This window comes from Sorex fumeus, unplaced genomic scaffold (assembly GCF_029834395.1).
Source record: "Sorex fumeus unplaced genomic scaffold, SorFum_2.1 ptg000029l, whole genome shotgun sequence".
NCBI classification, from domain to species: domain Eukaryota; kingdom Metazoa; phylum Chordata; class Mammalia; order Eulipotyphla; family Soricidae; genus Sorex; species Sorex fumeus.
Genome location: NW_026606086.1, coordinates 19,295,746 through 19,310,348, shown reverse-complemented (window position 1 = coordinate 19,310,348; position 14,603 = coordinate 19,295,746). Strand labels below are relative to the sequence as shown.

At 49.6% G+C, this 14,603-nt stretch overlaps 1 protein-coding gene across 2 annotated transcripts; it reads left to right on the top strand.

Moving 5' to 3' along the window:
• Positions 1 to 5,833: 5,833 nt before the first annotated feature.
• On the top strand, positions 5,834 to 8,243 carry RAN (RAN, member RAS oncogene family). 2 transcript variants are annotated; one of them, XM_056115620.1, is made up of 7 exons: positions 5,834 to 5,913; positions 6,192 to 6,236; positions 6,311 to 6,395; positions 6,475 to 6,600; positions 7,263 to 7,450; positions 7,615 to 7,785; positions 7,882 to 8,243. In XM_056115620.1, exons 2-7 carry the CDS (start codon positions 6,201 to 6,203, stop codon positions 7,924 to 7,926), a joined length of 651 nt encoding a protein of 216 aa, XP_055971595.1. In that variant the 5' UTR covers positions 5,834 to 5,913; positions 6,192 to 6,200; the 3' UTR covers positions 7,927 to 8,243. The 2 variants fall into 2 exon arrangements, with proteins under 2 accessions (XP_055971595.1, XP_055971596.1); XM_056115621.1 differs by having other exon boundaries at positions 5,861 to 5,913; positions 6,195 to 6,236.
• Positions 8,244 to 14,603: the final 6,360 nt, after the last annotated feature.

Sequence of the window (14,603 nt, the reverse complement as noted above, 5' to 3'; positions counted from 1 at the left end):
AAACCTGGCGGGAGGGGAGGAGCCTGATAAAAGGGCGTGGTTTGTGGGCGGGGCCTTAGGAGAAGGGCGGGGCCTAGTGAGGAGGTGGCGCGGGTGGGGGGGGCCTGAGGGGTGAGGGTCCTTGTGGGCGAAGGGTGGTGCCTAAAGGAAAGGGCAGGGCCTGCAGGGAGGGCGGGTCCAGTGAGGGGCGGAGTCCTGGCGGGAGTGATGTACGGGGGCGGGGAAGGGAGGCACCTGGAAGCCGGAAAGGGCTCAGCCAACCAGGCTCCGCAGGGGCCACAGGTACGGGCGGGTTCCTAGTGAGTAGGGGTCGGGGCCTGGTTGGGTGGGGGTCTGGCAGAGGGGCGGGGCCTGGCAGAGGGGAGGGTGAAGGGGCGGGACCTCGCAGAGGGGCGGGGCGGGCCACTCTTCAACTCAGCAATTTTTCCCTCTTGGCTTGTTTTTAAACTTTCACCATCATTTCCCCCCCCCCCTAGAATATGTCTTCAGTTCTCTACATTCGACTAATCCCAGTTTCGCAAGTTAACTTTTTTCTTTCCTTCATATCATAAAGTGTCTCTCCGTAAGGGCCCGGAGCTAGTCCCGTGAGCTGGTTTGATACCTGGCACGCTGGCACTCTAGAGCAGCATGACATCCTCAGGTCCACCCCCAGCAGTGCTGGTTGGCTGAGACCTGGCAGGAAGTTTCGTGCCCCTTAGCACTTGAGCGGCTAAACAATATTGCCTCCCTCTTGGGCACACTGATGTTGTTGCTGTCTTAGCAGTGCCGGAATTGAACCCAGGTCTTCAGGCATGTGCTCTTCCATGGTTCCACACAGTCATTATTTAGACTGGTAGGTTGGTGGTGGGTGGGTGGGTTTCGGCCTACAGTTGAAGGTGCCAGGGGCTACTCCAGGCTCAATACTTGGGAGTTCATCTTATAGGTGCCAGAAATCAAACCCAAGTCTCCTGCATTCCAAAACGTGTTGCAGCCCTTTGGACCATACCCTGCCCACAGTCACTATTGTTGGGGAGGGGAGGTAACCCTGCTTTGCTCAGGACTCACTCTAGGCCCTCAGGATCACCTCTAGCAGTGCTCAGGGGACCATATGCCATGTCTGGGATCAAACCAGGGTCGGCTACATGCAAGGCAGTGTCTTATACCCTGTACTGTTGCTTGCACTTCACATTTTGGCCTTTATTTGTGGAGGGGAAAACAAACCCAGAGCTGCTCCCGGCATACTCCTGGCTTCACACATGGGAATCATTTCTCATGGGGCTCAGGAGACACTTTGTGATACCAGAGATGAGATTGTGCCTGGGTCAGCATCGTCTCCAGCCTCAATAGTCATTTTGGTTCCTGGAGACCTCCAGGACTGATCAGGTAGGATCCAAAAACAAACCAAAAAAAAAAAATAATGATAACTGAGAACCAGAGAGAGATTTCAATGAGCTCAGTACATTTGTTGCATGCAGGAGGCCTGGAGTTGGTCCCTGACACCTGGTAATTCCCCAGAACAGAACAGAGTGTAGCCCCAGAGCACTGCATGGTGTGGCAATAAATAAATATAAAGTCATTGAATTAATGGTTAACAGATTCAGCAACGCTTCAGAAAATACTGGGTCCGGCTTTGGACAGACATATTCAGAGCAAGCTAGGAGACTTTTCCGGGGAAACAGAAGAGATGAAGTAAAGCATATTTGCTAACAGGACAGGACTTCAGGCTAAAGAATACAAGAGGGGGGGGCGGGCCTCGTGGGGAAAACAGACAAAGTTGAGAAAATGGAGCGTAAGACACAAGAAACTGAGCAGGTGACTTGCCTCCAGACAGGTGGGCCTGGAGGGAGATAGAGCCATGGCTGGAAACGGTGACAGTTCAGAGGGCTGGAGTGCAGGACATTCAGCACTGCACAGAGTGAGCCCTGGCCAGGAACCCGAGAGCGGCCGGTGTGTCACTGGCCACAGCGCCAGGGGCAGAGCCCCAAACTACCGCCCACGCCAGTAGCAGGCGCCTAGTTCCACCAATTCAGTAATGGGGTAAAAGGATGTAGAATCCTCTGAAGAGGGGTATAGTTACAGTTTATGGTATGGGGAAGGACCCAGCTTAGAGGCAGGGGAGAGGCTAGCGGGGCCTGATGTCAGGGGTCCCCTGTCTCCCTGCAGGCACGGTGCTCACAGCACCCAAGCACACCAGCACTGCCCACACGGATCACCCAGACCTGTGGAGTCTGTTACAGCCTGGGGCCTCCGCTTGCACTGGACCAGGTGCCGAGAACCACAGGTCTCTCGCAGACTCTGTGTGTGCCTCCTGGGGTTGCAGTAGACTGCTCTTTAGGTTTCTCTTGCTAAAAGGGGGATGATCCTTGTCCTCTTTGTGAAGCCAGCACCGCCCAGCACCGCTCAGGACCGTGGGGGCCACTCCCAGGGTCACTTGACCAAGCAACCCAGACAGCTCAACGGCCATTTATTCCATTCTCCCCATGCGCCTGCCCCAGTCTCTCTGAGCCTCCCATTCTAGTCTCACACTGCTCCTCATTCCTGTCTCCTTCTGTCTCCCCCGCTCATCTCTCTACGCTCCATCTCGCAGCCTCGACTCTCTCTTTCCACGTGCCTGCTCCTGTATTCTTCTACATTCTTTTCTCTCTCTCTGTCCCCCTTGCTATTCTCTCCTTGGTCCATCTTGCTGCCCTGCTCTCTCCTCTCTCTCCCCAGCTCTCTTGCCTCTCCAACTCCCCCACACTCTGGGCTGACACTGCACTCAGTCAGGTAGCAAAATCAACATAGCCCTTCCTGAGGGCCCACCGAAAAGGTAAAGCCCTTCCTAAATGACCCAGGCAAAATACCTCCTCAAGTGTTTTTCTCCTTTCCTAGTTCAATAACTATCAACATCTTAATACTAGTTATTTTTGTATGGACACAGTTAAGAGATACCATTGAGGCTTGTAGGGCAGCTCTCCTGGGAACTTCTTGCCACAGACTCAGACTACAGCGCTCAGGCCAGATTAATCATTCCTAACCCTAGCAGGGTCCAAATCTAGTTATTACTTTTTGGATCATGATAGCATTTGTCCATGACCAAGCTCTTAACTTATAGGTAAGCATTGTGGCACTTTGGCCAGTCCCATCTCGATGATACCAGGGTAGCACATAGCATACCGCTTGCCCTGGTTCCATCCAGTCCCTCGTGGGGACCCTGCTTTGGGGGCGCTAGGAAGTAATGGCAGCTGAGGCTTAGGTGAGAGAACAGATGCCCAGGAGGGAAATATCACTGAGATACATAACAAAAGCATACTGTCTTGTGTCCATACAAAAAGGACATTGCTCTGAATAAACTATGCAAAGAACTTAGGGAGAAGAGAAAAACAATATTTACAAGTCAACAGAGCACAAAGAAAAAAAGTTACCAAAAACACAGAGGAATGGGAGCACTGTGATGGGAGCAACCCAATAAACCTAAACTACCTGAGGCTACAAAGGAAGAACAAAACCGTGTTATCCTACATTTCCCCCTTTTTCTTTTTCCAAAAACACAAAATTTGAAACAGAGGAACAATTCCAAATCACAATACAGTCTTAGTTGTATTAAGATTTCAGTCCAACCCTGGACCCAGAGCATCCAATTGTCCTGCACTGTCCAGGGGTGATGAGAGTCACCAATGATGAGAGTCATTTAATCCCATTAAATGAGGGCTGGAGCGATAGCACAGCGGGTAGGGCGTCTGCCTTACAAGCGGCCAACATGGCCGACCCGAGTTCGATTCCTCCGCCCCTCTCGGAGAGCCCGGCAAGCTACCGAGAGTATTCGATATGCCAGACACAGTAACAACAAAGTCTCCAGTGGAGACGTTACTGGGCCCGCTCGAGCAAATCGACGATCAACGGGAGGGCCTTTACCTGAAGAAATGAAGTGTCTGGATCAAAACTGAAGGTGTTCCTATAACAGCATCATTAGTAGTTGCAGCAACGAGTCCCAGGGGAGCAACTATTAGGAGTCCAATAAATTTCAGGGAGCACTGGATCAGTCGGGGAGCACTGGAACAGGAGCATCACAACTTCTGGCAGGAGTACTTCAGCAGAGGAATGCAGCCATTCTCTGGTCAGGTTTATCAGCAGTCATAGATGTGCAACCTAGCTTATGTTTGAGAAAAACACTTTTCCAAAGTTATCAGAGGCTTTGACCATCAGGGTTTGGTCCCTGTGCCTGTGAGTAGAGAGAAAGACAGCGGGAAGCTCCAATACAAATGGATATCCTAGAGAGAAATGAAAAGGTGTTCCTGTCAAGTCATTCCTTTCTCCTTCAGGAACCTGTAAATTCCAAGGGAAGGGTAAGAGTAAAGCACTGTTGATTCAAAATATGGAGGCCTGGCGTTGTCCAATCCACAGCCTGTAAAAGAGGGGTATAAGGAATACTGTAATGTGAACTCATGATGTGTTAAAGGAGCTAGAGGCCTTGCTGTAGGTTCTCTGACGCTGGCTCTTCTTCTTTCCCGTGTGACTTCCAGCTGAAATCAGTCTGGCAATGACTTGGGTCTGGAATTTGAAGGGTTATGAGACTCTGGCAGTCTGAGATCCAAGTCAGGTGGATGAATTCAACTTCTGATGAGACATAATGGGACCCATAGTTTCTCAGTGGGGGTACCATTTGTTGAAACAAAAGCATAGCCTTTTCCTCCAATGTAGCAGTTTCCCTGCTACATTCAAGAGGGAAAATACCTCCTTTTTTGCTTTTGATTTTCCATGTCATATATCCACTGAATATGGAGAGGTGGTGGTCTTAACGCCACAGTGTTCTCTTAAAAGTCAAACTGCTTCTCCCCAAGAGTAGTGCCTACAGTGCCTTGTGGGACTTGTCCCTTTATACCAGAATTTATTTTGTAGCGACACTGGGCAGGGGTTATAGCAACCCCATCACTGGCTCTGATTGGAGCTCTGAAACTCCACACTGGGGAGAGGCGCTGCAGCTGGGAACATCCCCTGATATTGCGGGGCCTGGGGCTGGTGCCCTTGCAGGTTTCCCAAACTGGGGTCAACAGCTGCATCCAATCTGAAGTAACACTTTCTGGCCCAGTGATATCCCCTCTTACACCTGGGACAGGGCCCAGGAGGTGCTGTCACAGTAGCACGTTTGGGAGGTGCCCTGCAGTCCTTACGACAGTGACCTGGTTTTGCACAATTAAAACATCTTTTCTGAGCTTGCCTCTGTACAGTATAGGCTTCAAAAGCCTTCATCTGCACCACATGTTTAACAGAACCAACATTCCTGCATGCTTTCAAATACCCCATTATATCTTCCTTCTCTTTGATAGGGAGCAGAATGGCCTGGCAATCCTCATTAGCATTTTCAAAACCAATTGTTTAGTCAACAGCTCCGGACTTTCCTTACCCTTACCCTGCATTTCAACGGCTTCCATCAACCTTACTATGTAAGTAGCACTGTCCTCCCGCTGGTCATCGATTTGCTCGAGCGGGCATCGTGAGACTTGTTACTGTGTTTGGCATATGGAATACGCCACGGGGAGCTTGCCAGGCTTTGCCGTGCCGGCGAGATACTCTCGGTAGCTTGCCTGGCTCTTCGAGAGGCGCGGAGGACTCGAACCAGGTTCGGCCGGGCGGGGGGCGCGCAAGGCAAACGCCCTGCCGCTGCATAAGCATCTGAGGCGCGGAGGGATGCGGCGGGCGCGCGGCGCGCAGGGCGGGGGCGGGGGCGGCGCATGCGCGCGCGGGAGCCCGCCCTTCCGGGCCGCCGCACGTGGGCCCCGCGGCCGGCGGGCGCGTGCGTGCGCGTGCGCGGTGGTCACGTGGAGGCGGCTTCGCGCCGTTGCCCCGCCCCGCGGCCCGCGCGCGCCGGCGTCGGCTGCGTCTCGGGGTATTTGAATCGCGCTTCCGCCATCTTCCCAGCGCTCAGTCAGACGGGTCCGGAGACGCTTCTGGAAGGTAGCGGCGGCGGCGGTGGCGGGCGGCGGGCGCGAAAGCCGCGGCGGCGGCGGCGGCGGCGGCGGGCCGGGCGGCGGGTAGGCGGCGGGCGGGCGGGCGGGCGGGCGGCCTGAGGCGCGGGCCGCGGCGGGCGGTTGCGGCCCGGCCTGAGGCGCGGCGGCGGCGGCGGCGGCGAGGCGGCCGAGGCCGGGCCGGGCCGGATGGCGCCGGGCGGGGCCGCGCGCCTCAGGCCGCGCCTTTGTGCCGCACGTGTCGGCCTGACGCGTCTCTCCCCGCAGCAGCTCGTCATGGCCGCCCAAGGAGAACCGCAAGTGCAGTTTAAAGTAGGTGCGGGGCGCGGGGGGCGCGGGGGCGGGGCGGGCGGGGGGCGCCGGCCGCTCACGCCCGCTCCCCGCAGCTGGTGCTGGTGGGCGACGGCGGCACGGGCAAGACCACCTTCGTGAAGCGCCACCTGACGGGCGAGTTCGAGAAGAAGTATGTCGGTAGGTGCGGGCCCGGCGGGCGGCGGGCGGCTCCCCGCGCCCCGCACCCCCTCACCCCCTCTCGCCCCGCCCGCCGCAGCCACCCTGGGCGTCGAGGTGCACCCGCTCGTCTTCCACACCAACCGCGGCCCCATCAAGTTCAACGTGTGGGACACGGCCGGCCAGGAGAAGTTCGGCGGCCTGCGGGACGGCTACTACATCCAAGGTGAGGCCGCACGTGTCCGCGCCCTGTCACGCCGCCGCGGGCGGCCCTTTGTCCCCCGCTCCCGGTGTCCTCCGACTCCCGCCCGCGGGCCCGGCCCGGCCCCCCGCGGACCGCGTGGCCGTTGGAGAAGTGGCGCGGGGGCACGGGGGGTCCGCGTTCTTTTGTTGGGGGCGTTTTTTGGGGGGGGTGGGAGGGAAGGTGACGCGGGCTGGAGCCAGACGCCAAGTAATGAGTGTGGGGGGGGGGCGGGTTGTTCGTCACTTTGCGTCACGCCCTGAAAAAAGGAGTCCGCCGGCAACGTCACCCCGCACGGGCTGGTCCTCACACTTGGCGCGGACGCCCCGCTGGTGGTAGCCGAGCACGTGGGTGTGGGCACACGCGGCCATTGAGGGCCCTTGGGGGAGAGCGTTCCTGGACGTTGGGGTGTCAGCGCGGCGTGCCTCTAGATCTGGGGGGGGGGTGAGGCGGGTTCACGACATCACAGGGAGATGGAGAGGGCCCAAGGTGGCCTTGTGGGTCAAGGGGGTTGCTCCGCAATATACTACAGCGATGGAACGTTTTAGACAGAAGCCCAGCGATTCTCTAGAGTTAGGTCTTGGTTTTTTTTTTTTTAAAAAAAAAACCCTTTATCGCAAATTTTGAGGTGTCGATTTTTCTTTCAGCCCAGTGTGCCATTATAATGTTTGATGTGACATCAAGAGTTACTTATAAGAATGTGCCCAACTGGCATAGAGATCTAGTTCGAGTATGTGAAAACATCCCCATTGTGTTATGTGGCAACAAAGTGGATATCAAGGACAGGAAAGTGAAGGCAAAGTCTATTGTCTTCCACCGAAAGAAGAATCTGCAGGTAACGGGCTTCTTTATAGAACATTGGTTAAAATATGGAAGTAGTTGATTTATTAGAGTGATTTATAAAGTCTTTTAGCTTATGGCTTGGAAGAATCTTAGCGTTGGGGAATTTGAGGATTTATTTTGAGTAATAAAATTTTCAAAATTCTTTCTTTTAAACAGTACTATGATATTTCTGCCAAAAGTAACTACAACTTTGAAAAGCCCTTCCTTTGGCTTGCTAGAAAATTAATCGGAGATCCAAACTTAGAGTTTGTTGCCATGCCTGCTCTCGCTCCCCCCGAGGTGGTCATGGACCCAGCCTTGGCAGCACAGTACGAGCACGATTTAGAGGTAGGATGGGTGTTTTGCGGTTGTTTGGTTGGCTGTTCCATCCAGTCTTAGTGGTTTTGATACGGAGTTTTAATCACTTGCATCCCCTCTGTTCAGGTTGCTCAGACAACTGCTCTCCCGGATGAGGATGATGACCTGTGAGGAGATGAAGCTGGAGCCCAGCGTCAGAAGTCTAGTTTTATAGGCAACTGTCCTGTGATGTCAGTGGTGCAGCGTGTTTGCCACTTTATTGTATAGCTAATGCTGAAAGAGATGAATGGGCTTCGAGTGAAAAACTTTTTTTTTTTTTTGGACCTCATATTTAGCTGTTTTGGAACTTCAGTTGTCTCCTTTGAGTTTCAGATCAAAGACTGCTGCAATCACACATCACAATATTCATTGGTGAAATCTTGTTTGTTACTGTCATTCCCATTCCTTTTTGTTTAGAATCAGAATAAAGTTCCATTTCAAATATCTAAGCAAGTGAACTCATCCCTTGTTTAATAAGCCTTTTTAAAAATCACAACTAGGGGAAATTGCGCTGTTACGTAAATTCTTGTTATTGGGAATTATAAATTTAATTTCAGTACAATTAGTTAAATTTTTTTTACGTATATTTTGTACATTTGAATTGTTTCACACAATTTGGATATGATTGGTCTATTTGGTAAGCTGTTCGAAGGTGTAAATATTGTTAGTGCAGTTATATAGATAAAACAGTCTACCTGCCTTGTTTCAGTGTCATCTAGGGAAGAGCTTTGTGTGAAGCTTAGATGACCTGTCAATAAAAATGGTACGTGTTTTAGACATTTCAAATGGACATTGAACATTTACAGGTGCATTTATTTTATAAGTAAACATGGTTTTCTGTAGTTTTCCAAAGTCTGAAACCATACTGAGTTGGTTATGAGAACTTGAGTGGTCTCACTGAGAAGTACACATTTACTTTCTAATGTTACGTGTTTAATGTAAAGTTGGTGTTCTAGAAAGATGTTCCATGTTTACCTGCTGCTTTCAACTACTTTGAGATTTTAAAGATGCAAAAGGTGTTTTAAGTTGGGTACCACAGCTTAGATTCTTAGCCTAAGAATTTTTGGGGCAGTGCAAGTACAGACCAAGCCAGTAAGACTTAGAGAAACTAACATTTAGAATGAGAAAAGTCATGTGGAGCAGAGAACAAGACTTGAGTTAGATTAATATCATAGTATGGTTCCCATATTTCAAAAGGAATCAGGTCTGTGAAGCCTAGAAGTTTGATCCCATTGACACTATACTGTAGTTAATGATGAATCTTAAATATAGGTATTTTGCTCATATAAACATACTTCACTTTACCAAAGTTCTTTAGCTGTCCGATTAACCTTAAATGATTACTTTCCTACCTAAAAGAAGGTAGAAAAGGATCTCGTTATATATGTGAAAAACAAAGGACGAAGCTGAAGATACTGGATTAATAGGTGTCAATATAATCAGATTTAAATGGCTATAATATGTAACGTTTAGAACCAGAGTTTGAGATGTTAAGTTTCTTCCCATAATTGGATGGAACAAATGCTTTTAACTGCAAGGGATATGTGTTGTTTGTAACCTTAATATTTGAAGAATGTAAGTATGACATTCTGAAATGTAATAGTTAAATTTTGGAAGCTACTTATCTGTTCATTACAGTGTGGGAGAAGTTTACAAATCATTGGAAGAAAAAAATTGCAAAATACAATTGCTTCTACTTTGCCTGAATTTTCTGAATCTTTAGTATTCACTGGGAAAATGAGTACAATTATCTGGGAGGGGGTGGGTTATGCTGTCTGGTTTATGGGAGATTTTCCTGGCCTGCATAACTAGGTACTTAAACTTTGCATTTTCTGATTTGGGTTCACACCTGGCAGTGTCTGGGCCTTACTCTTGACTCTGCACTCAGGGATCACTCCTGACAAAACTTGAGAGACCATATGGGGTCCTGGGGATTGAACCTGGGTCAGCTGTGTGAAGGCAAGCACCTTGCATGCTGTTCTGTCAGTCCCTGCATGTCTCCACCCAGCTCCTGCCAGCCACCATTGTGGTTTGAGAGTGGCTTTTTATTTTGGGGGGGCCTGTGCCTGTGCCATGTACGGGCCTACATCTCTGTACTGTAGGGAGTATCTTACAGACTGGAGTAAAAAGTCTTACTGGGTGGAGTTCATGCCCAATTCAATCAGCTAATCAGTGGCTGAATAAATAGCAGTACTACAAAAAATTACTGGGTACCTCAAGATTTTCACATGGTTGCTAAGATGTGCTTAAGCCCTTCTCAGTACTTGCAGTGGAGGATGTGGCTCAAAGGCAAAGCTTCAGGGCCTAGGCCATGCTGGATGAAAACTTTCAGGGATTAAATTGATTTATGAGATGTTAATAGTTGAAGGGAAATGGCACAACCCAAAAAGGCAAGTCACCTTGTCTCCTGCTGTTTTTGCTTATGTCCGTGACACAGGCCTGCGTGCATGAGAGAAGATTGATGCAGATGCAGGATTTAAGGGAAGTTTTACTAAGATTGTCCAGAGGGCCTCAGAACCTTATGAAGACTTAATAAGGTTGATGGAAGCCATTGAAATGCATGTTAAGGGTAAGGAAATTCAGGAGCAGTTGACTATACAATTGGCCTCTGAAAATGCTAATGAGGATTGCCAGGCCATTCTGCTTCCTATCAAAGAGAAGGAAGATATAATGGGGTATTTGAAAGCATACAGGAATGTTGGTTCTGTTAAACATACAGTGCAATGAAGGCTTTTGAAGCCCATACTCTACAGATGTTTTAATTGTGGAAAACCAGGTCACTTTCTTAAGGACTGCAGTAAAGTAAAGGCCCTCCCTTTGATCATCGATTTGCTCGAGTGGGCCCAGTAACGTCTCCATTGGAGACTTTGTTGTTACTGTGTTTGGCATATCGAATACATCACGGGGAGCTTGCCAGGCTCTGCCGTGCGGGAGAGATACTCTCGGTAGCTTGCCGGGCTCTCCGAATCGAACTCACGTCGGCCATGTTGGCTGCGTGCAAGGCAAATGCCCTACCGCTGTGCTATCACCAGACTGCAGGGCACCTCCCATATGTGCTTCTGTGAGAACACGTCTTGGACCCTGTCCCAGGTGTAAGAAGGGAAATCATTTTGATGCAGCTGTTAACCCCAATTCGGGAAACCTGCAAGGGCACCAGCCCCAGGCCCCGCAATATCAGGGGATGTTCCCAACTGCAGCCCCTCTCCCCAGTGTGGAGTTTCAGAGCTCCAATCAGTATAATCGCTTCAGCCAGTGATGGCAGGAAGCACAGCCTTGGATATTTTCTGCCCTGATAGGGTTATTATAACCCCTGCCCAGTGTCGCTACAAAATAAATTCTGGTATAAAGGGACCAATCCCACAAGGCACTGTAGGCACTGCTCTTAGGGAGAAGCAGTTTGGCTTTTAAGAGAACACTGTGGCGTTAAGACCACCACCTCCATATTCAGTGGATATATGACATGGAAAATCAAAAGCAAAAAAGGAGGTATTTTCCCTCTTGAATGTAGCAGGGAAACTGCTACATTGGAGGAAAAGGCTATGCTTTTGTTTCAACAAATGGTACCCCCACTGAGAAACTATGGGTCCCATTATGTCTCATCAGAAGTTGAATTCATCCATCTGACTTGGATCTCAGACTGTCTCATAACTTGGAGTCTCATAACCCTTCAAATTCCAGACCCAAGTCATTGCCAGACTGATTTCAGCTGGAAGTCACAAGGGAAAGATGAAGAGCCAGCGTCAGAGAACCTACAGCAAGGCCTCTAGCTCCTTTAACACATCATGGGTTCACATTAAGGCATTCCTTATACCTCTCTTTTTACAGGCTGTGGATTGAACAACGCCAGGCCTCCATATTTTGAATCAACAATTCTTTACTCTTACCCTTCCCTTGGAATTTACAGGTTCCTGAAGGAGAAAGGAATGACTTTACAGGAACACCTTTTCATTTCTCTCTAGGATATCCATTTGTATTGGAGCTTCCCGCTGTCTTTCTCTCTACACACAGGCACAGGGACCAAACCCCGATGGTCAAAGCCTCTGATAACTTTGAAAAAGTGTTTTTCTCAAACATGAGCTGGGTTGCACATCTCTGGTTGCCGATGAACCTGACCAGAGAATGGGTGCATTTCCCTGTTGAAGTACTTCTGCCAGAAGTTGTGATGCTCTTGTTCCAGTGCTCCCCGACTGATCCAGTGCTTCCTGAAATTTATCGGAGTCCTAATAGCTGCTCCCCTGGGACTCATTTCTGCAACTACTACTGATGCTGTTACAGGAACACCTCTTCAGTTTTGATCCAGACACTTTATTTCTTCAGAACGGGACTAAATGACTCTCATCATTGGTGACTCTCATCACCCCTGGACAGTGCAGGACAATTGGGCGCTTTACTACAAGCACTGCTCTGGGTCCAGGGTTGGACTGAAATCTTAGTACAACTAAGACTGTATTGTGATTTGGAATTGTTCCTCTGTTTCAAATTTTGTGTTTTTGTAAAAAGAAAAAGGGGGAGATGTAGGATAACATTGCTTTGTCCTTTCTCCCTTGCCACAAGTTGCTTAGGTTTATCAGGTGACACCCATCAAAGTGCTCCCGAGTTGGGGCCGTTGGAGTTTTTTTTACAGTCCAGGTGGGAGTTAATATTCTATAGGAGAGCCAGGAAATGAGATTATTCAAGCACTGCTTAGTCCAGAAAGTGCTTCCCCCAAAATGAAAGAAGTTATCCCTAAAAATAGATTAAAAAATGTAACTTTTCCTGAACTTCAAGGTAAGTTAGCATTTTGTTACATAGCCACCCAGCTATTATCTGAAGTGAGATCCTCCTGTTTCACGCTGTTAATTTTTCTAGGGGTTTTCTATGTCGGTTTAGCACCACTCATAATTGCCTTGTAATCCGTAGTATGGTGGGGGCGTCATCTCGGTGTTGCTGGGACCTATTGAGCTAGTCTAGATTCTAGACTTTTTCCCTGGGGGAGATTTTCCAGACACTCAGAATGTCAGTTCTTTCATCTGTGAGAGAACTGTGTTTGAGGACGCAGCTCTATGAATGAGCTGGCCTCCCTCCCGCAATGCACTTGTAACTCTGGTTCACTTCATCCAATCCTAATGGAAAAGCAGTTATTTCTGAAAATGCACTGCGGGGATTGGGGAGGAGGCATGTTCAACTTTTCCTTCCTAGCACCTCGCAGAGGTCAGAACACATGGCAAGCCCAGAGCATTATACTAGAGAGCACTCTTACTTACCGCCATGCAAGTGTTTGTATTATGTTGTGTCCAATTTGGAGGTCAGTAAATAGTGTTGTGGGAGGGGATCTACAGGAGAAAAGTAGGATTGGCCAAGGAAGGAAAGGTCACTGATATTTTCTGAGCTCCAAACTGGATTGCAACATAATGATAGTCTGAAAAGGGTCTCAGTGGGCATGTCCCATGTCCCCCTTCACAGAATGACCCAGCATCTGGGCTGTGTCTGATCAGGAAGCTGCACTGTGCTGGAGTTGACATTGTCCAGTCAGCCATGTGCCACATGGGCTACACTTCCACCTTTCACTCCATTGAGAAAGGAACTAGTTCCCTTTTAAGATCATCTTTGGCTAATTTGTTCCTTGTAAGTCTCCCCAGAATAATGAGGGTAACAGGTGAATGCTGGGTGGCTTATTACTGGAGTTGGCATTATTTGAGTCCCTGGAGTTGGAGGGATGTGAAAGAAGGTAGCGGTGGTCCTGACGGAGCACATTGATCTTTGTTGCAAAGGCAGCTGTTCCCTGTTGGTGTCTTGATGCCACAAGCAGCATCCAGGGCCACACCTTGCTGGATTCTGAGTGCTATTTCTGACCAGCTTCAGCCTAGCAGGTTGGGGCAGGGTTGCTCCCGAGATGTAGCGCCCCCAGGCCCTGGTGCGACCCTGCCGTGTGATGGTTTTTAATGCTGCCCTCGGGATCCTCTGTGAATGCCGGCACAGGTGGGGACAGTTTGGTGGCACTTCACTCAATTTACATGTATTCAGATTTGTAAATGATCAATTTGTTCATTATCGAATGGTAATGAATGTAATTTCCAACCTGTTTTCCCTTACACCTAACATTACTAGCTCAGAGTTTATAAAAATAGTGTTTAAATATGCATTTGTCAAACTACTCTCGGGAGTGGAACTGAATTCATTACAGCCTGTTAGGACCCAGTAATGTTTAATAATCATGTGAAAGGCGCTCTGGGAGCCACTGGGCATGCAGCTGGGACTCTTCCCCGGCGTCCACAGATGACCTCAGTCTTCCTTCTGCCCATGCTATGCTCGCTGCTGCCCTCCTGAATCCTGCATGTATGTGCTACTGCCCCCCTTAATAGTGTCAGCCTTTGGGCACAACTGCTGAAGGGCTGTATTCCTGTGACCTACCTTGCCGAGACCCTTCCATGTTTGCATCTTTCTGATGTTTTGGTGGTGGCTGCAGTCACCACTTATCCAAATCAGGACTCTGCAAACCATTCTTTTCCCATGACCTTTCTGAAGGCCAGGTGTCTGGGCCACCACAGTCCTCTGCTTCCTGCCTTTCACCCTCTGGCTGCGACTCACCTCTCCCTGCTTAGTCACATGGCCTTGTCCCTTTGTGCCCATCTGCCTTTCCACCTCCTCTAGTAAGGACACCAGTGATATGGACCCACTTGTCCCCAGCCCAACCTCTTCACCAGCATTGACAATTTAACTTTATGTCCAAGGAAGTTCACAGTCTGAGACTTGGGGCTTGACCATACTTTTCTGTGGGACTGACTGTAAACATGCTCTGAGGGTTTTTTTTTTTTTCAATCTTGGTTTTG

Coding starts and splice junctions, on each gene's coding strand:
- RAN (XM_056115620.1), top strand. CDS start 6,201: ATGGCCGCCCAAGGAGAACCGCAAGTGCAGTTTAAA. Junction 6,396..6,474: donor GTTCGAGAAGAAGTATGTCG/GTAGGTGCGGGC, acceptor CGCCCGCCGCAG/CCACCCTGGGCGTCGAGGTG. Junction 6,601..7,262: donor GGACGGCTACTACATCCAAG/GTGAGGCCGCAC, acceptor TTTTTCTTTCAG/CCCAGTGTGCCATTATAATG.